Source organism: Haplochromis burtoni, unplaced genomic scaffold, assembly GCF_018398535.1.
Source record: "Haplochromis burtoni strain Fernald_Lab_line unplaced genomic scaffold, NCSU_Asbu1 Contig_102, whole genome shotgun sequence".
NCBI classification, from domain to species: domain Eukaryota; kingdom Metazoa; phylum Chordata; class Actinopteri; order Cichliformes; family Cichlidae; genus Haplochromis; species Haplochromis burtoni.
Window position 1 is genome coordinate 1,268,633 of NW_024582463.1, and position 26,696 is coordinate 1,295,328.

General features: G+C 42.2%; 1 protein-coding gene across 1 annotated transcript; it reads right to left on the minus strand.

The window, feature by feature from the left end:
- Window positions 1–494: 494 nt before the first annotated feature.
- ppp1r14bb (protein phosphatase 1, regulatory (inhibitor) subunit 14Bb) lies at window positions 495–24,876 on the minus strand. The gene is made up of 4 exons (XM_005927733.3): window positions 24,203–24,876; window positions 3,654–3,737; window positions 3,531–3,563; window positions 495–3,401 (listed from the first exon to the last, which is right to left on the minus strand). Exons 1-4 carry the CDS (start codon window positions 24,401–24,403, stop codon window positions 3,333–3,335), a joined length of 387 nt encoding a protein of 128 aa, XP_005927795.1. The 5' UTR covers window positions 24,404–24,876; the 3' UTR covers window positions 495–3,332.
- Window positions 24,877–26,696: the final 1,820 nt, after the last annotated feature.

Here is a 26,696-nt window from a genome sequence, read left to right on the forward strand (position 1 = left end):
CCCTATACTTAATTATGGTAGTGTGGTCAAATAGGCTGGGTTTGCATTTGTAAGACACTGTAATTCAGGGGTGTGATGGTGTAATTAAACCCCATACATAGGAGAAGGATCCCAATTTCTCCCCCAAAGTTCTCCTTTTTTTTGCTGGTGGGGTAATGTTGGAGCCGTGAACTAAACGTATAACGTCCTTGCAATGTTTAAAACATCAAATTTTTATCCTGTTCTGTTCATTGCTCTCGTTGTTCCCTGAACCTTTGGTGAAAAGTTATGAATGGCATGATGCACTCGTTCACTTAACTTATATTAACCATCCTCCAAGTATGATGGTATTCCTGCAGGTATCCCCAGACATCCTCACCATCTCAGCAGGTGGACGATGTAGCTGTTATACCAAGTAACCACAAGATGGCATCAAAGTGAGGCAGAAGGGCTCTAGAAGAAGGATTAACAAACAGTACCAAGTACTATAATAAAACACCACACAGAGAAAAATGTCCATTTTACATGTTTTTATTAAAGTTGCATAAAAGTGTAACAAAATTGGGCAAAAACAAGACCTGTTGTTGATATTGCTACATTTGTTGGTTGGTTTGTTGGTCTAATCAGTCTTAAAAAAAAAAAAAAAAATCTAAAGAACACCACTCCTCCAAATGGCATGGTTTAGCTCTTGTATTTAGCCTCAATGAAAATAATCAGTATATATATGGTTTTTTTTGCAATTTTCCCCAACAGTAAAAAAAACAAAACAGACTTGTCAATAACAGTCTACAAAGGTATAATAATCCAAACCTGGATTTAGCAATGAAAATCCACTCAAATTTCAGCTACTGATTGGACTTGCCTGGTAAAATTTGACCGATCAAAAATGTCCCAGCAGGGAAGGCAAAAGCAATCGCACCAAAATGCATCTGAATGGATTTTTTCTTTTTGTTCAACTACGTGTTAATCCAAGGCCGGGTGTCAAGAAGTGTCATGATCACGATAGAAACAGAGCAGTATTCAAATGGTAAATGCAAAGAACATCTTTTACCTAAACAAAAATCACTGTATCAAGGCCTAAGTATTAAACACTCACTTCTTTAAAAAAAAACAACAAATCAAAAAACAGAATCTCAGTTTGTTTTCCAGAAAAAGAAGAAAGAGTATATAAGGACCAACAGAAGATTCAAGATTTTTCCCCACACACTGCAGGTCTGCTCACACATGGCAGCAGCTTGCATTACCCTTTAAAAGAAAAATGTCTCCTGTTTATTTGGTTTGTGTAACATAAATAATACCTAAGGCAACATCTCTTTATAAAAAAACAAAAAATGAAAAAGAAAGGAAAAAGGGAGGGAGGAGAGAAGGGTGACTGTGGGATGATGGGATGAGGGAAGGCAAAAGAGAAAAGTGGGGGATGTGTGTCTGTGTGTGTGTACACATGTGCCTTTTGGCTCTACCAGAGAAAGAGGCAGACAGCGAAGGTCTGCTGTCACTGCAGGTGTTAGCAATCGGTCACAGGAACCACAGCGAAATCTCGCCGCTTCTCTTGTTAACCAATGGGCTTCGGTCTCTGATCTGATTGGCCCAGGATCAGAAACAGATGGCTTATTCTCTGAGAGGATTGGTAGCTGCACCGGGAGGATGGAGGGGGGCAGCGGTGGACTATGGCCTCGTCTCCCTCTCTCTCTGACTGTGCCTGGTGTTTGTGTGTGTGCACATCTGTGCTAGAGGCAGCTGTGTTTGCCGATGCGTTTCCGCTTCCTCCGCCCCGAGAAGCTGTGTGCGTGTGTGTGACAGAGAAAGAAAAATGCATGCTTTGATTTGAGCAATGTTAGCGGTGATTCCACTGGCATGTCAGGCAGAGGACAAATGTCAGAGATGTGGCTGCTCTGAACACCCCCCCTCAAAAAAGTATAATGGTTTAGTCTAATAATGTTTTAGAAAAAAGGAGAAATTGTGAGAATGAGATGGAAGGGTTAGGGGCAGTGATTTAAAAAAAAAGGCAGCTTTGTTTTGGGACCCCTTGTTGGACTGTCAGTGTGTGTCCGTGTGACAAAAAATGCATCCAGGAAACAAAAACAGAACCCCCCACCCCCAAACGAAACAGGAACCAGTCCTATACTAAAAATCTAATCTGTCATACAGAACAGCAGAATATACAGGCCCAAAAACACTCCTATGACAAATGTTGCTGTACATTATGTAGCAACACACACGTAGCATTTAGCGACACAGACATACGTTTGTATGTGCAGCGGCTTCTGGGGAGCCTCTCGTGACTGTTCTACGCATTTGAGGAAAAAGAAACTTTCTACTTTGACATCCAGCCTAAAGAGAACTTGCTTCCAAAGGAGATCAGTGTTTTTAAGCCCGTGACCACCAAAAACAAGCCGGTGACCCTTTCCAGGCTTCAAATTTCCCCTCTTTGCCGTGCTAAAGATACACTATAAATTATTCTTTGTGGTTCCGATTTTTCTTCCCCTCAAAATGACATAGTGCAGACTTCTCAAACACACATGCGCACACACGCACAAAAAAAGACAGTCTCTAAATGCACCACTGCAGCAATGCCTCTGATTGAGGGGGATAACTAGCAAAAGACTGTACTGATCCCCGAAAGAGTTAATTTAAAAAAACTAAAGTGAAGCCCTCAAATTGAACCGGGAATTATGGAAAGAATTATAATGGGCGGCTGGGTCAACTTTAAAACCCTCAAAAACAGCAACGTAAAGATCGGTGAGACAGAAGCGAGTTGATTGGCTTCTTCCTTCCTCTAACCCTCCTCCTCGTTCACCCTTCCGCTGTCTTTTTGGCATCTGCGCTCTCTCGTTCTTCTTCTCGATCTCGGTCACTCTGCTCGCAGTAATTAGGGGACTCGTCTCCTCTTCCTCCTCAGACAGATGGAAGATGGTGTAGGGGTGGGTGGGGAGGAAGTAGAGCTGGATGGGAACGGGTAGCAGAGCCAAAAAAAGAAGAAAAAAAAGGTGGAGAGAGGGGTAGGAGTAGGAAAAGAGGAGGAAGGAGAATGCCTGGATTAAGACCAATGAGTCGCTTTTGAATTAATTCACTCTTTAATTTGTCTTTTTTCTCCCCTTCTTGGCTGATGGTTTTTATGAAGAAAGTCCAACAACATGACAACAAAAGAGAAAAGCGACATATGGGGCTGGATCCAGGCAACAACAAGAGAGGGTCTAACTAGAAGCAGAAACAAGTTGCAACATTTCATGAACTTTAATGGAAGAAAACAGACAAAAAAGATTTAAAAAAAATAGCGTGAGCTGTGGTAGGAAGACGAGAGGTGAGGGCTGAGGTGGAGGGGAATATGTAGGATGGAGGGAGGAAGGATGCCATCATTTCTTCTGAGGCGTGGAGAGCTTCTGCATCCCTCGGATCTTGTCGAGCAGCTCTGAGACGAAGTCCTACGAGGAGAGGGCAAGGACAGAAACACATGCGGGGACTCAGAATGACAAATATGCACATCAGAAACGTTCACTTGAAGAGGCAGAGGGAGTTTATGAGCAGGGGAGTGAAGAAGAACTGTGTTTTACCTCAGTAGGTTTAAAACAGTCAACCAGCAAATCCTACAAAACAGGGAAAAACAGGATGAAATAACACTCTGCTGTTTGCAGCCATCTTTCATGCTCTGAAACAGGTGCGCACGTGTGTCCTACCTTGACCCTGGCTGCCCGTTCAACATCACTGGGCATGTCGAGCAGTTCATCCACATCTATCTCCAGCTCAGGGATGGCCTCTTCCTATAGCACATGTAACAAAAGAAGGAGAGAAGCAGAGCACCATCAGAGACCAAACATCCACCAGGCTTCCTTATAAAAATGCTAGAGAACCTCTTTCCACGAACACATGGAAAGAAGTCCTCATCCTGTCTATTCTTAGTGCCTGTGTTTATATTATGTGGTTGTCTGCAAATAGACCAGCAAGCGTAAGCATTTCTCTCTCTGTATGACGTGGTACAGTTATTGAGGAGTGTCCGGCTGTAGACACTAGAGGGCGGCGTGCTTCCATCAGCCCAAAGCACATGGCAGAGAGACATGAGGAGACAAAGAGAGAAGAAAAACAGCACAGACAGATTTCTTTTTTTTTTTTTAAATCTTCTTGAATGAAAAAATAGTTTATTTTCAAGGTTGGAAAACTAAAAAAATAAAAGAATTATTAATCTGGTTAAAAGCTGTGCTTATTTGCTGTTACACAGAGAGCAATGATACTGTTCGGGGGCTAGAAACACCAGTGCGAAGGTATTTTACTTTTTGCCACACAAAATTATTAAAACGAATGGACTGACGTTTGTAGTTGGCTTTCATCCCACGAGTTACACGAGGAGACAGGGGTGCTCGTCTGCCAGCTAGTTAGCTCAGTTTAGCAAAAACACAGCGAGGAGGAGGTGGCATCTCATGTGTCCACTGTGTCAAGATTCACAAAGGCGAGGCGCTGCAGTGTTTTATTGTCTGTGGAGAGGGCCGAGCTAGCTCATCTCCCATCATTTCTCAGGTTTACGTGTGCAAAACAAAGCTATCCATCCATCTATAGCTTGGATGTTTGAGATCGAGTAAGAACAGGTGCATGTCCTAAAGCCAACACCTGAGAAGAAAGACATCTACAGACACAGTTAGGATCCAGACGAGTTCCTGTTTCTAACAGGTCTTTAAAGTGTCCTCCTTCAAATCTGTTGTGCAAAACTGGAAACATTTATTTTAGAATAATTACTATTCACAGACAGCTCATTACTGAAAGCTAGGGTGCTAACTGCTGATGGCCACCCATGTTGTATTCATGTAAAAACCAGTTGAAAGTGGGAAATCTGCTCCTTTGAATCGGGAATTTTTACAGCTGCATTCACATTTAGAATACTTGTACTTTAAAGTAAAGTAACACATAAATTAAAATACACATTTATACACCTAATATAAGCCAATCAGTCATCGCCCAGCTTCATCAGGCTCACACCTAACGTCGAATTAGTCTTCAGGATAAAGAAAGCAGTTCGCGGCGAGTTCATCTTCGTCTCAGTTTCTCCTTATCCAATCAATTCTTTCTTCCGATTAATCTGTCGCACTATTAAAAAGCTTTATTAGTCCCCGTCTCTCCATCTGCCTCGCTCGCACACACTGGCTCAGTGTGCTCCAGCCAAGCTCTTCACCGCTGGCGACAAGAACACAGGCACGCACACTCGTACAAACACTCTGTGCCCCCCCCGAGCTCTTTTGCAGCTCAATTGCTGCCCCTATATTCATGTCGTTCTCTAGGAATCTCTCCCTCGCTCTCGTCCTCCCCCTCGGTTAGAGTTGCCCACACCAGCTGTCTCTGCACCTGCCTGACTGCCCCTTATCCCGTCACACAAAACACACACAAGTCAGTCAGACTCACAACCACACATGGACAGGCAAAACATGCTGTGTGGGCACATTAACAAAGCGGTAGGTTTTCTTTTGGCAGTGAAAATGGCTCAACATCCCGCACACACCTTGCACACACGGATTAAAGAATTATAGGAAGGGCATTAATAAGTCTGAGCTGAAGTGTGTGTGTGTGTGTGTGTGTGTGTGTGTGTGTGTGTGTGTGTGTGTGTGTGTGTGTGTGTGTGTGTGTGTGTGTGTAAAAAGGGGCTGTATAAGGATTTAATTTGGGGCAGTCTGTGTGTGTGAGATAGAGACTGTAGGTGACAGCTAGACTTACTGTCAGCAGAGCAACACATCCGCACACACACTGACACACAGACCAGCATGCAGATGACATCCATCAGAAGCACACAGCACACACACAACACACACACAAACACAACACACACACAAACACACACACACACACACACACACACACAAACACACACACACACACACAAGGTCTGACACAAAGACTGATCTGCACAACATGTGGCCCCCATGTGCTTCTAAATGAGTCTTTTCTTTTCCTCCCTTTTTGTTAACTCTGTATCTGTGTGAGACACTCGTGAGGTGAGCGTAAAGGACGAGGTGGAGAAAAGCATAAATGTTTCATACGGCTTAATGGAAAAAGATTTAACAGACGCTGTTAAATCTGAGAGGGGAGGGGGGGAGGGAACGCCGAGAGGAAGGAAGGTAAGAGGTTAAGGAGCACATCGAGACGAGGGAGCAGCTGAGTGGAGCAGACTGAAAGAGAGAAGCCGAGGAGGGAGATGTTGAAAAACGCCGGAAGACAGGCTTCTGAGAGGAGACACAAAGAAAGCGGGGAATCACGAGGGAGGATTTCCAAAACAATCCTCCAGACTGACTTACTGAACTAGTCTGGAAGGGTTTTTTTTGTTTTTTTTACTGCTGGCTGCAGAAGATGCGGAGTGGAATAAAAAAGCTGATTACAAGATATTGACAAGCACTGAAGGTTTATAAACAAAGCAGAGCAGAGAAGAGTGCAGGTAAAGGAAGGAGGGCCTGCTTTATTCTGACGAGCCTTCAGAAGAGCATCAATACTCGTGGGTACCTGCAGCTCTAACATGTTGTTCCAAAGTCTCCTACAGGTTCATGCACTCGGATACGATGTACAACTAACACGCAACAGCAACATAACTCAACAAGCGATGTTTCCAGGATATTTTTAAAGAGGAAGTCAAAAAATATTTCAGAATAAAAATCCACCTGAGAAATTAAGTTACCATGATTTCATTTTGGTCAGACCTCCTGCCTAAACATAGACAGCTACTGCCCCATGACACTATAGTGGGCAACTGGTGGTAATGGAGTTAGGAAACGGCAGGCTTGGACCATTTTTGAGGCAAATGAGGGGGGTCCAGTTTTCAAAACGTAAAAATAGCTTTCAATTTATTTCCTTTAACATCATATACTGTAGTAGGGCTGTGCTACCCTAGACCTCCCTTTAGCCACACCCCTACTTGCCACCCATATCACCAGCATCACTGGGGAAAACACCGCAAACACGTGGTTCTTGAAACTTAATTACACTCTTCCTGACAAGCTCGCGAATATGAGTCCCGCGCGGTGAAACGAGAGAGACGCAGATCGTCTGGAGGCTTCCTTCACAACGCAATGAGATGTGACAGTATGAGGCTACCTCACTGGAAAAAAACGTACCACGCACACTCGCATAAACACGACCTACAAGTGGGTCAGTGTCCTTGTATTATAACAACAAAAAGGCCCGTCATTGCTACTGGAAATACAGCGGGTGAAATAATGACACGACAGCAAAGGCAGATGCTAGTCAATGTCTTATCGACGTGGAAAGCTTCACGTCAGTGTAGATGTTTATCACGGGCTTGTTTGACAACTTCATGCATAAAGTAACTGATTCCTTTGATAGGATGTGGGCAAACTGAGAGCGGAAATAAACAACAAAGATTATGATTATGTATCACTGAAAATGTAAAGACGTAGGCAGAACAGACAGCCACTTTTGCTCTTCTAGTGCCTCAGTAACAAACCAGGATAAAAATAACCGGGGATGGCCAACAGCCCATTCTGCTACAAAACACACAAACAATGTTTTTGGCCACGTATGATACTGGAAAGAGAGACAGGCGGAAAAAGGAAGTTGAAAACAGAGGCTGGGATGGAGGAAGGAGGGAAGGGAAGAAGTAGGAAAAGTAGGCCGCGTGGCAGTAAACAATGACACCCGCTGCAGTTTCTTTGCGACTTGTCTGGCAAACGCACACTTTATGCATCCATCACAAGGTAATAAATCAGACTAAATCGCACTGTATATTTGCATTAAGAGAGTGGCACTCCATTAAAACTATTACCCTGACTTGGCATGGTGACACAGGTTTAAAACGTGTGTGTGAATGCTGACAGCGACGAGTTCCAGGCACTCGTGTTGGCGATGAGAGCACGGCCGCTGAAATGCTTTCACTGCTACTGTGTGTTTTGGTTGTCACAGATGAGAGGAGATGGTATCCATACCCTCAGATCTGCACTGCTAACGGAGCAGCTTTAGTTAATAAGGATCAACTGGGCAAGATGAAGCAGAAACTCTGGGCTTGAAAAGCCAAAAAATGCAAAATATAGGTGGGATATGATGTGCAAGGTGCTTTTACTGAATCCGACGTGCAAATGTTTTACAGCCAGGAGCATTATTACTGTTATATTCCTACAGAACAGGAAGATTGCTGAGCACACATGTAATGGCTAAACCCGAATTTCTGTTAAATGTAAATTTCTCTCTATGTAAACAGCAACAGGTATGATATTTTCAATTATTTATCATAGTAATTGCTCTATTATCAGAAACAGACTGTGTTTAATTGTCAAGTTGATCCCATTCAGCTGCTCTCTGATAGCGTGACTGTCTTACGGGAACATTCGTGGCAGGTTTGTTGGTATGTTTGACAATCTCATTATGCACTAAAAAAAAAAAAAGTGAGATAACTGATACCAACTGTGCTAAATTGTAATAAGTTTTTGTAATACTCAGCATATGCAAAATACTAAAAGTCACAATAATATTGGATTGTGACTGAAGTTTTGTGATAATATTGTATCATGTGGTGTCTGATGCTTCCCGCCTCTAACAATAAAACCACAGGAGGTGAATGCTTTTATGATTCACCAGTTTATTACACATTAAGGCTTCGAGTTCTGCATTATTGGGGGTGCGGTTGCTTTAAATGGCAGGTAGTTGAAGGTCTAGTTCTGGTTACTGTATCTATATGTTAATAGAAGACTGTCAATTATATGGATGCCCTTTTCTAGCCACTCTTTTAAGCATTAGCTGATCCACTTTTAGCTTCAATAAAAATAAATGGTGGCAGCCACAATGCTAAAAACTTCAGGCCTTAAAATGCAAGTTCACAAAACAATGAGTGATGTCATCTTTTGTCTTTTAGTCTATTGTGAAGCGCTAGGAGTAAAATGGCTGAAACCCGGTATTGTTCGACACAATCATTGTTATGGATAATGACTGAAGCTTAATTACTAAATTATATTTAACTGTGGATCTACGGAAGGGGGCTCGCCAGGCAACCACAGCTCACAGAGCACCACACATGCACCGGTGAGTACAACTTCAAACTCTCATATTGTATGCATGTGCGGGCGTGTGTGTAAAACAAACACTGCAGGATTAAGCAAGGAAGGATATGCAATAGAACAGGGGTCTAACGAATATCAAACACAGAAAGTATAACACAGAAACTAGGGATAAAAACACTCTTTGCTCCCAGAGCATAACATTAGTTTCCTGGGAAATGACAAATCGTCAAGTGGAGAATTTAAGGTTATCCTGACAGATAATGGGGAAGTAAATGCGGATAATTCCAGTGTGTCGATCTGGCCATTGCAACATGACTAACTGGCCTATTCAGAAACAAGGCCGCAAGTACAGTCGTTAGTACAGCTTTACTTACAAAAAAAGAGAAAACAAGCAAGCTAAAAAGTTGCCTGGAAGCTGTCTTGAGGTGGTAATTCATGACACCCTTGTGACCGATCTGGTAATTTTGTCTAGGGTCATCTGATTACTACAAACAGACGCACGCAGACAGGATGAGGCCAGGATCTGAAGAGCGGAAAAACACTGGGCTTCAACCTGCTTCCTGCTTTACTCTCTCCCGCCGTCCGTTTATCTTTACGTCTCCTTTGATGCCCTTCCCCTCGAGTTGGTATCACCGCTCTGCCCTGCTCTCACACAGAGAGAGTCACCCTTGGCGCGTTTGTAATTGGCCAGTTCGTAGCATTCGGGCCATCTTGCTGTGGGCATGAAACCACTTATGAGAGAAAGAGAGAGGAGGGAGTCAACAAGAGGTCAGCGAGGGTGTACTGAGGGGTGGGTGGGGTGGTTAGGGATGCATTGTGTCAGTCATCGCCTGCTGCTTTCCATCTCCCTACTATCTGAGTCTGTCTCACCCTTATGGTTGCTTATCAGGAATCTCCAGGTCTAACAATAACAAGAACAGTACTATAGTCAACTTCCTTTTTAGGATCGCCGCTCTTGCACCAAAAAAAAAAACAAAAAACACACACACACACAAAGCTTTCCATCTGAGGGTCTCTTCTTTACCACAAAGGCAGCCAACCACTTCCTGTTTGAGCATGTGACCTTGGGAGATATTGGGGGAAGGGAAGGTGTAGAGATATCTGTTGGAAGTTTCTATGCTGGGTATCCCTTAGACTTTAAAGAGGGCAAACTCACAAACACAAGTCTGTTTGTGTCTGTCCACTCAATTTAAGTAGTGAGTGGCTGTTGTAATGAATGTGTGGCCTCACACATGACTGCTGAACTATAAACCACAGCAGTCCCTAATCGATGCAAAATACTTAACCCAGCCTAAGATCTCGAAAGTGTGTGTTATTGTGCACTTTCCCGTGCGTGCCTGATTTTCATCTCTATTGCGGGTCTAATCAGTTGGATGTACTTCCTCTCAGGAAGAAACTGATGTCCTGTTTTGAATCATATGAAAAGCAGAAAGAGCGAGCTGCAGGCAGCACAGATCAACTGAAGCCTGTTTATAACCCAGCCTGCCAGGACACAGACTAGATTATATTATTTCATCAGTCGGGTTTGCTTTGCTCTTCCTCGCCCCATGTAGAAGTTTGCAAACAGGGAAGCGCAGTTTCCTCCTCCCGATAAAGGACAGTATCACAACTTTAACGCTTCGCTGCATACATCTCTAGGAAGCAAGGACACATGTAGCTTCTTAATGATACTGTTCTATAAAAACTCTAAAAACAACACGCAGCCCTCATTTAGCACGCACTACCAGCGCCTCCATCTGCTTTAACTCTGCAGCCCTGTCAGCCTTTTCCTGCTATCTCACTACAGATAAAATGCAAACGGATCTGTCATGCAAAGTAAAAAGAAGCAGAGCCTCCAGAGTCTGGTGGTAGAGATGTGGGCATGCTAATGTGAGTCCCGGTGCTGTGTGGGTTGTTTCAGATTTTTTTTGCAGGAGGAAGCCAAACCAAACGGGCTCCGAGTGCACAGAACAAATCTTCACATGAAGCCAAGAAACATTCATCGCTATAATTAGGACTTCGGCACAGCAGTATTCACTGTAACTGCAATTAGGTAACAGAGGTCGCATTAACAGAAAGACAGACAGATACTGTAGTATGGAATAAAGAGCGGGAAGGGAATGGCTATAAAACGTGGATCGTACCATTTAGCTTTCACATAAGGAATATTTTCCTGTATATCGCCGCTTGTAACATGCCTGCAAACTAATCTGTATTTTTGTCCACTATCATAATTTGACAAGCGGATTGTGATAGCGTGTCAAAACTAACACCCAGCCAACCTTTGGTTCAACTGTAAAGCTCTCATTTTAGACTAAACACCCACGCACACACACCAAAAAAAAAAAATCTATTTGTACAGTGAATGTGCAGAAGGTCATCCAAACCTGACCCCCCAAAAGCTGCCCATAGTCATGTCTGATCGCTGTTCGGTTGAATGATTCCCCCGTCAGCTTGTTTGGCCTGACTGAAACGGTTCAGTGGTTTCTGTGTGTTGACTGAACACGTCTGTGTTGCGGTTTTTCCAGGGAGACAGTCTGCTGGACCCTCGGGGTCACAACCAGCCCCGGGTAGACTTGTATTGGTAACTATGCTGCCGTGTAACCCTTTCTAACGACTACACGAGGGCACAGTTTGTCACTGCTGTTTAGATCTACTGCCTTACAAATCAAACCTCTTTTATAATAACATAAAAAAAACACCCAAATAATTACATCAATGCTCATCTGCTTAATGCAGTGCATCAGGAGTGATTTAACCTGTGGATTCATGAATCTGCTCACACTAATACATCAAGTGTTTAAGTGCCTTTTCGATATAGGAGCAGGAATCGCAGAGTAACACATGACTCAATGCTGTCACAGTAGGTTGCCCGTGATTGCTTTGTGTTACCGTCGTTATATCTAAAGCTACAGAAACATTAACGTTGCCTAAAAATAGAAAACATCACAGTAAGTGCAGTGCACGGACTCTGGTTAGGCAGTATAATGTTAACGATAGCATGCAAAAGAGGCTGATTGACCAACTGTCAAATCAGCATTACTATCAAGAAGGAAGTGTTACTTGCGGTGTTAAAAAATTATGCAAATTTAAGCTTCATCTGTCAGCTAGGTAGAAATAAAAAAAAGAAAATATGAGAAAGCTGACAGTTTGGGAATGACAGGAAGTTCATAAATAACCTTTCAACTTTCAAATGCAATTTTCACACAGCTTCTCTCTGTCACAACACACAAAGATCATCCATCTCTCCTCTTCAGCTTTGACTAATTACTAAATCCCTCATCAGAAGTAAGGGAACCGAAAACTCTCAAGGGCCCACCTCTCTGCTGCACCGAGCACGGTCCCCTATAAACCCATGGATACTAGGAGAGTCCCTGCTCTGTGTGTGCGTACAAGTGTCAAACAAAAATACACACAACTCTTCAACCAGGCGAAAGAGTCACTACCACAACGACGGGACTAAAAGAGGAGATTATGCGCAGATTAAAATAAGAATGCATACAAACAAGGATTACAGCAGATTATCATTATGTCACTGTTGGCAAGTACTACTAACAAAACTAAAGGGCTTTGAATTTACTTGCTCATTTGCCATGTCATTCACTGAGTAACTTGTTCTTTTTTTTGTTTTAGTTTGTAACACAATGAGTACACTTCAAAGTCACGGAGGTCCAGTTTAAATACCCGCCCCTCTTCTGCAGTTTTAATTCACTTTTGCTCACGAGCTGCTGTGTTTATCTGCAAAGCCTCTCGATTCATTGCCCCAATATTGAGATATAATCCATATGGATATCAAAATGAGCTGCGGAACATTATTATTCTTTTATGCAGATCAGTCATCAGAGTCTCTGACCTCTCAAACGCTGCCAACAGAGTGGGTAATCTAATCAGCTAATGCTTTGGTTCATTTCCATATTCAATCAGATACAGGAGGAAAAACTCACAACGCAGGCGATTCCAACAGATTATCGCAGCAGAACCAAAAACAAACAGACTGAAACTGCAAAAACTAGGAGCTGTATCGCTGTATCTCCACTTTTGTCTTACTTAACAAGGACGTCTTACTGTACAACTCTGTGACCTCTCGCTGCATCCTGAGTGACTGTAATAACCAGAGACGCACTAAAGATGAAACATTAGAGGAAAGAATGAGTAAGAGGCAGACGCCAAAGCTGTCGCTCTGACTGTCCGCTGCACAGCCTGATGCCCTTTAGTCAGCAGCTTGAAAGACGCTTTTGCTTACCGAGTGAAACACACAATGTTTGTCTCCAGATTGTCATGTCAAGATTGTGTTACTCTGACCATATCAGTTTCAGAACGTACAGAAAGCAACGTCAAACAAGCAAACTTTTACTCTGTCGCCTCAAAAGGAGCTTGTTTCTATTCTGGGTTTAATAATGTCACAGACAGGTGCCCATAACCGCGACTATAAGTCACTACGTGTATTTGTTCTTCTACTACTTTTAACTGTTGTTGCATGTCAGATGTTAGAATGAGTAACCTAAACAGGTGAGCACTGAATAATGATCTATGAGCATCAAAGGAATCCAACCAAATATGGCCGTCTCCCTTCCTGGTTAATAAGCAACTTGTAAACACACTGACCAAATATGGTCTGTTGTTCCTTCCTGCTGAAGCAAACTCCAACAAAAAGCACACACTAAGGTAATATACTATAGAAACACCAATATGTGCATCTGAATTTTGCCATTATGTAATAATAATGTAACAGAAATGACTGATAACACCATCTCTCTGTTTTCCCTGTCTGTCCATCCGAGCGCACATCTTTCCTTCATTCGTTCCCAAAGACATCCGAACCAGAGCCCATCTCGTCACAGACCTGTCCTCCAGATTATCGCAAGTGTTCGAGTTTCACAGCGGTGACATCACAGAGGAAGTCAGGACGACACCTGCGGTCTGACCTTGGCAGAAATCACTAGCCGCCTGCCTGAGACTGACAACAGGTCAGGAGGTGTCAGGTAATGTCGACACGGTGCAACCACAAGCCCAAGCCTCACACATGGAGCGCTCCTGCACAGCCGGATGCTGGCATGAAACGGGCACGTGCATGCACATTATGCACATACACCATCAGCGACGGTGAATAATAAAGCTTCTTCTGCGCTGCCGAACAACAGCTCAAAAGGCGTCTGCTCTAACGCACCTCCCGGGATTAAAAAACCCTCCTGAGTGGATCTGCGCTACCTCACTCAACCTGTGCACGGAGAAACCTCATGAGGATTCTGGCTCCAAACAAATCATCCAATGCCAGGCCCAGCCCCTGCTGTTAAATGTTAGAGCAGTGTCTTGGTTCTGCCATTGTTTTAATACAGTTTCAGCGCGGAGGCCAATAAACGCACATCACCCCCGCAAAAAAATAAAAAGGCACTATTGTAAAAACAACACTCTGGAGCCACATACAGCAATAACAGAGGTCTGTGCACCATCACCATTATGCTCACTTTAAAAAAAAAAAGCCTCCTCAAGGGTGCAAGAGCTTTCACAAAACAGCTACAGACTTAAGAGGCTATAAGTGCAAGCAGCAGTTTAGTAAGGACCAATAGGAGCAAAGTGTCTGATACTGCACACTGGAGATCATTTAAAATAAAGTGCAGGAAAGTCAACGTGTGCTTCATTATTAAGACGTTAACTGCTTGAGTAGCCTATTTAGATATGCCTATTAAATACAATCTGAAACACAATCACTTGTATAGCACAAAGACGTTCATGGAAAACGATCTTACATCTTTTTATGTTGTTTCACGACAATAAACAAGCAACTGGTTGGTAAAATCCAACCTATATTACCTATGCTTAAGGGTTTAAATGTTGAAGAGGTGTTAGTCAGTATGCAGAGGCTACTCTAGCTGACACGTGCTAACAAGATGCTTAGAAATCTTTGGCATACTGATTAAATTACATGGTAAAGATATTCTTTGAAGTTTGTATCTAAAAGGGAGCTACTGTGCTTCCCCGTCGTCCTTCGTATTTACCCTAATACAGTTTAAACATGGCCAAAGTTTTAAGAAATGAGGCATGTGCAAATAATCCCTGCGATCCAAAAGGTTAGGCTACTCTAATCACTGCATTTTAGACAGTTTTTTCTCCTCGTTTCTCTGGATGATGTCAGTAAGAGCATACATATCTAATATGGTCATCCCAAGTGCTCCATCTACATGCTGTTCAAACCTTCTGTTGGCAAGTGTCACAAATCATAAGAAAGTTCAGAGGGAGGGGGAAGGGAGCCGAAACAGCTCGTTTCACACAGTGGCTGAACGCAGGAACTGCATCAAGGCTCAGTATGAGATAATTCAAGATGATTTTGAACTGTAAAATCCCACAAGAACAAAAATACCGAACTGGAAACACACATAATAGTTCGCTTAGTTGGGGGAACAACGATGGCTACGTGAGCGCTGAAGAAAAAAAGATGTCGCTTAGAAGCGCGGGCACTAAAGTCGCTGTAACTTCAACGGTATTTAGATTTCTTAGTCACACTGTTGTTACAGTCCTGTCTGAGTTAACTGTGATAACTCAACTCTCACCTGAACCTCAGAGACACTGAGAAGACAAGCAGATAACATTCAAAGGACATTCTTGATAACAAAAACTATACTTTACATCTATTACACAAATACAGTCAGAGTATTACACACACACAATTCTTATAAGACCCAATTTGTTGAGAAACTGAGATAAACAAGGTTTTTTTTTCTTTAAAGGGAAAGTGGTAAGTAATCTGGTTATTTTTCCACACACTGTTTGTCTCACACTTCCTGTGACAACATATAAACATTCCTCTAAATGACTCACATCCCTTGTTCTTTTCCCTCCATTCCTCTCCTCCTTCATCCACGCCTCGTTCGGTTTTCTCAACTTCCTTCCGACCTTACTCACCCACTAACCAAAACACACGTTTAATCTCCCTCACTCACAATATTCTTTGCACTCTTCCACCTCTCCAACTCTGCTGATTTGTTCCTTTGCCGTTTTAAAAACATCCACACAGTCAGTCAGTGGGTCAGGCTACGGCACACGCTGACTCACCTCATATCCGCTAGGAAAAGCAGAGTCTCCTCAACATGTAGAACCAGGTGTGACGTGTAAGTAGATGTGTGTATGTCCGTCTCTGTGCAGATGTGTGTGCACGTGAGCACTGGTGTGGGAGAGTGGGCACAAAGACACAGTGGAGTCTTTCATTCATGCTGTGTAACAACCACTCTTTGTAGTCACTCTCTTGCACAGAGTGAAACAGGGTAATGCTGATTTGTATTCAAACCTTAAAGTTAACAGTGTAAGAAAATGTTTGATGCTACTCTTTGGGTGTGTTTGTGTGCACGTGTGCACGTGTGCGTTTCCTTTTACAGTCGGAAGTCAGTCAAAGAGGCCGAATTAATCCGTGACTGGAAAAGCTATAAAAGAGGTTGGCTTTCCCTGACAAGTGTTCTCCTGCAGACAGACACACACACACACACACACACAGGCGCACGCACGGGCATACAAACACACTTTTTTGTGTATTTCTGGAACTAACTCCAACCTTGACTTCTCACTTTTTTTTCACGTTCGAGACCACAACACGCTCAAAGTGAAAATTAGCTAACAAAATAAGGAAATAATAAACAAAGAAAATATAGCTAATAATATGTATTTGTGTTACAATATATACAATTTCTGTGCTCAATAAAGCACGAGGTTATTTAAATGTCTGTACATCTATATTAAAATTTTAGAGGTACTTTTATTTTGAAGGGCACACAAACACCAGTGTTTCCTGTATTTCAGAAAGTGTGATTTCTTTTCATGTAAATGCATTTCAACTTTGACTTTGCCTATTTAAAGAAAAAGGGAAACAGGAAGAACTGAAACTATTGTGGTGAGTTAAGTGTCAGCTGGTAGCATTTCCTCTTTTGTTGTTCACTTTTATGTGAAGAGAGTCACATGTGACTTGTTTATTTCCGAGTATTTTCGCTTTACAGTTTACACAGAGTCATTACCTTGAACGCATGGAACTGGAACACTTTAATATTTTTTGCATGCATCCCTTTTAATTAAAGGGATGCGCTCTTTTTCTAGCGTGCACCACAACACATAATCTACATGTTGTTTGCAAGCAGAGGCAAATCTGCCTAAAATTGCCTAATGTTACATTTCATCAGACTGAGCTAGAAAAACTGCATGCTCGAGCATGACTTCAAAATTATTTTCATCTGATATAGTCAGATTTAAGGACTGAGCAGGTTGACTGGTAGTCAGCTAATAGGCTTACAAGCGACAAACTAAAACCAGATGCTTTTAAAGGGTGTGTATGCTCCACTCGCTCGCATCACTTGATAGAAGTGATAAATGTGGCCCTGGGCTGTGCAGTATAAGCAATAATAAACATAAAAGCAGAATATAAAAACTCAGAACCCTCCTCTCTGATTCATAAGCATTACCTTAGGACTTACATAAACTCATTTCCTGCTTCCCAGCACTTTTAATTTGGAGTGACTGCAGGCACTGCTGTTTTAGTGCCTGACAAACCCATCTAAACTGCAGTGAGATTAAAAACCATTGCTTTTTGTCAGTGTATACATCATGCAGTAGCAGTGGATACATGTTCCAAAAGCACTTTCTCATTCTCCAGCTTTCCTGCCCACTCCTACTACATTTTCCTTCTCCGTTTGCCATCCCCTCTACTTTTTTTCCCTTCTCTTCCCCCCTTTATTGCATTCCTGCTCACCAATCCTGCCTCTGTTCCCGCTAGTATTCCCATCTGTATTTGTGTGTGTGTGTGAGTGTGTGTTTGTATCTCTGTGGTCAGCCAAGTAGGACCCTGCAGTTTGGGGGTTGGTCCGCCCACTCGCTCCAGTGTTAACCATGTAGCGACTGGTCAGCCACGCTGTGATTTAAAGGGATAACGCCGCAAAAGGAGAGAAAATGAGTCTTTATTGATGAATAAAATGTTAACAGGCTAGTTACCATGGAAATGATAACAAGGCTGGAGTGAAATTTGATTATTTTTACTAAAAGCGGGGCTGTGGACCTTCTTGGTGTTCCCACTCTTTTCTTTTCCCCGGAGTACGCTCAAACTCACTTAGCACTATATACACAAAGCCATTAATAGAGTGAAGACTCTGTAACAACTGAGAAAGTGTAGACCATGTTTAAAACCACCAACGTTTGAAGAAACACTCCTCGACTGTATCGTGTGCCCCGTAACACCCTAACTTTTACTGCCAGTGAAGGGTTTGTACTTTCAGACTGCCACAGTTTAAAATATAAACTGTGTGACGGGGGTGTTATGGGATTTGGAGGCACTGTTGCAGCTGTTCCCACCCTTTCCCCCGCTTTGGACATACCATCATAGCCCTTACCACATGGCCTCTAGGTCCACTTTATCAACTGAATCTGATATTATCCAGAGAAGTTTAACTGACTTTAACCTGCATGATGCTTTAAATTGTTGTGTTTCAGTTAATGTTAGCCAAACTTCTTTAACCATTAGTCTTACCCAGCTGTTTATATTTCTCTTCTAACTTTAATGCACTTTCAGTGCTCTGTTCTATGTTTATCTGATTGCAAAACAGTGAATTATTTCAAGTTCTGTCTTGTTTTGGGCCTAGGTAGCTTTTTTCAGTACTCCACGCACCAACACACATCACTCCATAGTTTTTTTTTTAGGTGGGTTGAGGCATATATTGATGCTACAACGATCAACCAGTGTCACTGACATTAATATAGTCCACTGCTCTCTAATAAGTGTTAAGGACGTGCACACGTTCGTCCATAATATTTTTTATTTTATTAGGAATTAGATGAAAATTTAGCAGTAAAGCACAAGTGGAAAAGACAGCCGTGTTTCCTCTTCAAACATCTGCTAATCAACCATGAAACTAGCTGGTTAAATTTAAATCGACTACAAATAAACCAGATGTGAATTTTATTTATTATTATTATTATTATTATCATCATTAAAGAAACTGCAATTGGTGTCTTTTACTGGCAGACCATAGCATCACCACCGGCGTGTGCTATCAATTATTGGCGGACCAATTAGCTCCATTTTTTCCCAGTTTATTGTTACAGAAAAAGTAACAATAAAGCTGAAATGTTTACAAAGTAACCCTAACCCCTTCGACATTTTATTAATCTGCTTTTCTAGGTGGCCAGGCAATATTAGCAAATGTTAACTGCTCCATTGGTAAGCATGTATGAAGGTTTAAATATTACTGAGCAAATTTCTTAGCAACACATATTTATAGCTCGGCAGTTACAGTAAAAACAGGTGACTGCTGTCAAAGTAGCACATGTAAAAGCTGATAATGTAACTATTTTTCTATATCATCATTTATTTATCTTGGGAAAAAAATCTCCTTGAGATTAAAAATGTCTTTTCTAAAAGTGACCTGGAGAAGAAGGCAGGAGATAATTGAAGATAAGCACACAAAATGCAACTGGGGCTCATTACAACTAAGCAAACACAACATCCAGAACATGCGTAATAAAAGATCAACGTCAAAAACAGCTGCAAATCAAAATAGTATCAAACAGATGGTCCTGCCTTTGGAAGGCTGCGCGTGCCTATAAAATACAAGCGTCTTAAAGCAGCAGCTGAGCAGCGTAACATTAGCATATGCCACACCTCCCAGAGACGTTGGCCACATACTGGCGTCTCTTCCTAGTCTAGTAATCAACAGCAAACAGTCAAAAGTTTTGTCAAGCAAAAATCACCAAACACAGAATCATGTGGTTAATTAATAGTCACTTGTTTCATTATTTCATTTTCAATTAAAGAAAGTAAAGATGTGTGACTGCTGTCCTTATAGCTTCAGTCTGAGTAAAACAGATGACGTCACAGTCCTTTCCTGTAGCCGCTTGCAAATGCAAAAATGTGTATTAGTAGCCATGTTTGGGAGGGACTGCGCTATTGGGTAACAAAACCAGGGAGTGCTTCTTGGGCAAAGCAAATGCCACATTAACATCGGCTGCAGGTATTCACCAAAGCCCTGTGAATATCATGCAAGAATGAAAAACACAGACTTTTCTTCATACAGGATTTAATTTGACTAAACGGGCGCCCCTTTTTCCACAGTGTGGTTAACCAACATAAACATTTAACAAGGCTTGTTGCCATGGAATCATACTAAGGCTCAGCTCCTCTCTATTACCCATAGCAACTTTAACTGATAGGCTGACTAAGCGGCTGGATGAATATCTGACAGACTGGCTGGCAGCAATGACTGGCTGATTGCTTGTAGCATGTTTAAAGGGATTATGTTAATGGGAAAATAGCTCATAATGAATTCCCTGCTGAACAAACTCCACGCTGTTTTATTAAAAGTCGAAATGGGCATAAATAAAAAGGAGGAGGAGGAGAGGGGAGGTTGATTGATAGGACATAATGATGGGTGAAAGGCAAAATGCGGATTATAGGAAATAGGAGGCACAGCGAGGTTAGGGTAAAAGGAGAAAATCCCAAGCATGCTCTCTGCCTTTGTCAGTGAAGAGGGTTCTCCCCGTGTCCGCTCTGCTCCCTGACCGGCTAAAGCTGCCTCTCCAGTTACACTGCTCAGCAGCACGTGCTTCACATCTCCCCATCTAAATGAGCCCAATGTGTTTCCATCAGTGAACCGACTGTAAATTAATCTCTTTGTTGTCTAACAGCCTAGACAGGGACTCGATTAGGACAATGAAAAGAGAGGAATTCAGTGGACGAAAGCCAAAAATAAGCATAGTCATTAGAGACGAACGATGGATGTGCGTCCAGAAATGTGAACTAAATCATTTATGTCCCATTTACGTGACTGTAACACGATCTGCCTGTGACCTGAGCGTAATAAATCTCCACCGAGCTCAGGTTTTACTATGAACAACAACAGATAAAGTCAGTGTGCATCCATTTGTGTATTTTTTGGACCCCACTTACAGCTGAAAAGCAGACTAACTGTGAATCATCAGGGCATTAAAACATGCATGACTGAGCGGATTAGGGGATGAAAGATGGACTGGGATAAGCGAATGAAGGAGTGAATCACAGAAAGACAAATAGGTGTTACTAACTTTGAACAGACTGTCTGGGTATCGGTCGCAGTGATCCATGTAATAGTGGCCAAATAATGGATTAAAAATTAAGGCGATTCTAAGCCACAAAAACCACTTTGTTTTAATTATAAAAGTAACACTAGACCAAAGTGCTGAAAAGCTTTACCCCTGAGCTCATTTGTTCAGACTTTTTGGACTCTGCGATGACTACACATAACATATTAATCCGTTATTGGCAGACAATCAAAGCAAATTGATTTTAAAATCCCGTCTAGGTCCGTTAATCACCTCAGCGGGCTTTGGTAACTTTGTAGTGTCAGGATATCCCGGCCACAGTGTGCATCATGAGAGATCCTCTGTTAACAGGATGAGATAATGTAGTGGAAACAAAGGTGTACTGGACTATCTGGTTTTCTGACATCAAATGAATAACAGACTCGTCTATTTATGGCTTTCCCTGAGTGCATTTATCTTCATGGTTAACTGGGGCTTAGTATAATATCTATTTAGAGTCATGAATTCCCAGAAGAATGGATTTTTGGCTTCCAGTTGTAAACAGCCAGACGCCTTTCGCTCACTTGAGTCTTAATGGCTAAACAACCATTACAGCGACATTATGCAATGGTGGAGAAGCTTCAATAATACAAACTATAAAAAGAACCAGTTTTTCCTGGTTTAAAAAAGTCTGGAAGGGAACTTCTGAATCCGCCTACTACACCTCTTACCCATCCTCTTGCTAGCTACTACTAGGAATTCTGCAAACCTGTTAAGTCCCTGTATTCCTCACACCAGGAATAGAATGTGGGTCAATGCCAGCTCAGTGAGTTGACATGAGCTTACCAACTACTGCCGCCAAGAGCTACACCACAGCTGCCGCCAAGTTACATTATAACTCTCCATGTGACACCATGATAATATCGCGACATGATCAAGTGCAATTTTCTAACCGCAAAGGCTGCGATTATACTCTGGACATGTCCAAATTCATGGGCTGCATCCTCCTGAGGCCGCATTTGTAGACCGATTACGTCACAGCGACGCGCCGAAGGCTGTCCAAATTACTACCATATCCCAGAATTCATAGCGCGGCCCAGCCAAACTCCAGTTTCCAGCAATGGCGGCCGCTACTAAGTTTTAAAATTACTCATACTAATCTTTCTGGGTCACAAAATAAACTTTTAACATATTTTCAGGCGAGAAAGTAGTTGTGTAAACATCAAATATCTGCTCGGTTTATCAAGATATCCCATATTTGCAAAAGTGCTTCGACGTTTTCAGAGGCGTCTGCTACCCCACTCAGACCGGGAGCTCGAGGGTTACTGATGCGGCCGAGAACGGCACAACTCACATCATTTCAAAAATAAAGAACAGCAGGAAGAAGCGCCAAAAGAGCCTCGCGGATCGTCTCTAGACACCAGACTAGCAACGGCAACCCCGCACAGTTAGTCACGGGACTTTCGCTGCTCGGTTAAACGTAATATATAGTCACTTAGACAACCTAAAAATGTTATTGTTGGGCTTTTTTCAGTGTTTTGTTTGTTTCTGAGTAAATGGTTTGGCTGAGATTAAAGTTATTAGATTAGATAAAATAAAACTTTTTAATCCTCCGGGTGGGTTCCTCCTTGGTTTTCACACAGCTGAATAAACGTCAAACAGAAAACTGATTAAACAGAAGATGTGACAGTCGAGAATTTACACCAGTGTCTGGTTATATTTTAGATAGCAAGAAGCAGACGGCCGAGTTTATTAAACTCCACCGAGACAGCGGTGACGCTAATCAGAACTAGACCGTCCAATTTCACGCTTTAAATTTTAAAGGCGTGTTTGTGTGTGTGTTTATACAATTGCTATTATGTTTGCACTTTATGTGTAATGTTACTGACTGCAGAGATCAGTAAGATGTGTGTATTTTTTATTTATTAGTTTTATTTATTTAATATTATTTTTTAATTGAATGACTGTCTAGTAGTTCACAGATGTCGAAAAACTGAGTGTGGTAAAGCCACTGATTTTTTTTATGTATATTTCTGCAATCTGCACATTGTACTGACTTTCATTTTAATGTTTACACCAGGGTTCCTTGTCAGCACTTTATGCTCAGATGTTTGTAAGCTAAAAATAAACTATTGTGTATGTTCAAATATACTGTTGTGATTGAAGAAGTTAAATAAAAATGTCAGTCATCAATTCATGCATCACCTCATGTCATCATAACAGAGGTCTGTCTTCCAGGAAAGAACAGTTTAAAATTAATGTAATATAGTATTGGCCATACTATATGATGTATTGCTTGTCTTTGTTTAATAATACAGAAGACAAAGACCTTAAAAAATAATCGCATATCGCATCGCAATCGCAATATTGGGGCAAAAAATCGCAATTAGATTATTTTCCATAATCGTTCAGCCCTATTTGATATATACATGGTTACACTCAAGCATCGCTAAGGCCAGGGAAATCATTAAAATGGTCCTCCATGATGGGATATTTGACCAACCAGACATTTTCATCTCATCTGTCTCTGGTTTACCATCACTATTTGTGCCTGATCAAACTCGTTTTGCCTTACTTAAAAGTTGTAGGACAAAATAAACTTTATTGTCTGAATGACAATAAAATTGGGTGGATAAAAACCAAAGACTGCTGGTCAAAAATAAGTTTTCCCTCTGTTTTATTCTTATAAACTGGTGGCTTTTATTTATTCAAAGTAAAACTGTCCCCAAAAAGCAGCTACACGGTTTATTTCACACCAAAGACATGAAATAGGAGAATTGGCGCTACTTCCGGTCGGACATTAATAGCGGATTAAATTAATTCACAGGTGTGCTTTAAATCCGCTTCAGCCAATCAGAACAAAGAGCAGCGGCCGTCGATTTCGCGACGAGGCTATAAAAGTGCATGTGCTACTTATAGCCCTACATGTGGGTGAGAACATGAAGTTTGCCCACATGGCTGATTTAATAAATGTATGACATTAATCTGTGAGGCTCTTCCTTATGTTACATACTGATCCACATGTGTCCGTGATACTCTGGGCTATAGAACAAGCGGAGCTAGGCCAAAAGCACCGACAAAGGGCCCGTTAATGTTTCTTTATCAACAGTTTGCCTTTGGATTAGACAGACACACAGACTTTTCCCCCGTTACGCTACACCGCGGAGCCCTATTACTTAACAGAGCCGCCTAATCGATACCTTCGATCGGTTTGGAGGCCGGTTATTGTTTGGGGTCTTTACCTCACAGTCGTAGAGGTCCGTTAGCTGGTCGATAATCCACTCCTCCAGGTTCAGTCTCTTCCTCAGCTCTTTGCGGTCATATTTGACGGTAACGCGTCCCTGCTTCCGAACTGGTGTCTCCGGCTCCTCCGTGGTACCGGCCGGCGTCTGGAAATATACCCGGGGTTGAGGGCTCGTCTCCGGGCTTGTTACAGCTGCCATTGTCGCTTGGTTTGGGAAAGAGAAAAAATGCCCCCGGAGCTACAGAAGTGTGAAGTGAGCGACAGAAAGAAGGCAGAAAACGGTCTGTGGACGTGCGGCTCGTCGCTTTTCCGCAACGAAAAATCCCGGCTGGTGAATTTGTGACTTGGAAAAAAATCCCCCGAAGAAGAAGAAGGACGGACGATGGACCTGATGCTTTTGTTGTCAAAAATCGCTCAAAGGGACATTCGCAGCGGCTGCTCGCTTCCACCACACAAAGGGGACCGACGGCCACGGAGAAACGTAAAGGCTAACCGGCTTACTGGGCTATTTACAGCATGCAAACTCCGCTTATATAAAAAGAGACGGCAGAAGAAGCAGAGCCGGCCTCAACTCTTCATTCAGTACAAAGAGAAATCACACGTCTCTCTCTCTCCCCCTCTATCTCTCTTTCTCTCTGTCCCCACGAGGAGTGCGTGCGCGCTCTCTGACCGGACTCGAGCGCATCCGACGTACCAGAGGAAAAAAAAAAAAAGCGGATAAAGAAAAGAGACGTTAATTACCATCCGCTTTCAAAAGCAGCCAGCTTTTTAAACTTTATTTCTTTTCCTTTTAAAATATATTTCCCAACTTTACCACGTGACCACCCATCCCCCGGAGTCCACATTCCTTTTATTAAATCGCTTCAAAATGCCCGTATAAGTGCTCCTCACAACTTCAAAGACTTATGTTATTTACCCACGTGATCTGTTAAGATTTCTCCCACAGCCCAACTTCTGACAACCTGTTTGCCCTTTTTTAAATCGCCTGTTCTCCATCGTTGTGTGCATTCTCAGTAGGGTAGGGACACATGCATTGTGTTGAACCAATACAAAAAAACATTCACACAAATGTATTTTTTTCCCTTCAAACACTTCCTTTTTCAGTTTCTTCACAACTGTTAGAATATCTCCTCTAGAATCTGTGAAATCTAGGCTATATTTTCACGCCTACACCTCACTCTTTGTGAAAATAAAAAGCTTTCATTTCACAACACGCGAATTATAATTGTATCCCATGTTTGCAAAATGCACTTTCTCCCCTTTGCAAGAGTGCAATCAGTGCCACGGGCAAAACACAGCTGGATCTTCTTGTTTGCTTTTGCAATTTAACTTCATCTCTGATCAACTTGGTGAATGTGATCCACGAATAGGAACGCAGTGCAGTCAGATTTCTTCACAGTGTGCCCATTGTGCCGTAACAGCAGGGAACCCTACACCCGGGCTAGGCTGCTTAATAACAAGAGTTTTAATAATAACAGGAGCGCGAAGTGAAAGGGGGAGGTAAGGAGAGGGAGAGCGAATTCATAATGTCTCCGGCTTGCTCTGTTGGTGTGACTATGGGGGTGTTCACATCTGTCAACATGTTCACATCAGTGTGTTTATGTGCGTGCATGTGTGCGTGTGTGTGCAGCTATTTTACAGACAGCCATGGCAACGAGACGTAGAAAAACCTGAATTATTCAGCGAGCATGTCTGAAACTTACAGTTGAGTAAGCACAGGCAGGCCCGTACACGCTCATGTACGGTACACACACTAACATAAACATCCATGTGCGCTTACATGTGAAAAACACCAGTCACTTTTATAGACGGAAACAATAGAGCTACAACAGGTCAAAGAGCAAAATCCATTTCCAAACTATCTGTGTGCGTGAGCGCCAGTACACCAGCTAACTGGACTTGTAGAAGCTGGCTGGGAAATATGGCTTTTTATGACTTCCAGTTAAACAGACCAGTGGAGAGGGAGGTCAGCATGACGTAGTATGTAATGTTACAGCTCTGCCTGCACTGGTGAGAGTGAAAAGTGTGACAAATATGTTAAAACCTTATATATTCGGCCTACAAATCTCAAACTTGCAAAGATCAGGAGCTTCTGAAATGAGAAGAAAGTGTGGAAAATGATGGCCTGTGGATGTGTGTGTGTTTCACAGTGGATCCCAGATTTGTTGTCCAACACTATTTATTATTATTTTGTCGTGTCCAGTCCATGGCTGCACAACCTCCAAACCTGAAGTACACGTGCTACTTGAGTATTTTAGTTTTTCCTTAACTTTATACTAATTTTATTATAATTCAGTAAATTAAATGTAATTTTCACTTTATTGCAGTTTTGTCTCCTTTAGTTACTTTTCTGTTTTACATCAAAAACATTACAGGAACTAATCACAAGCATACAAACCAAACTGGTGGATTTAAACTTGGTTTGCGTCCTAAATTTGACCTGGTTGTTCATTAGTTTGCAGCTAAAAGATTAAAGGCTGATGTCTTTACAT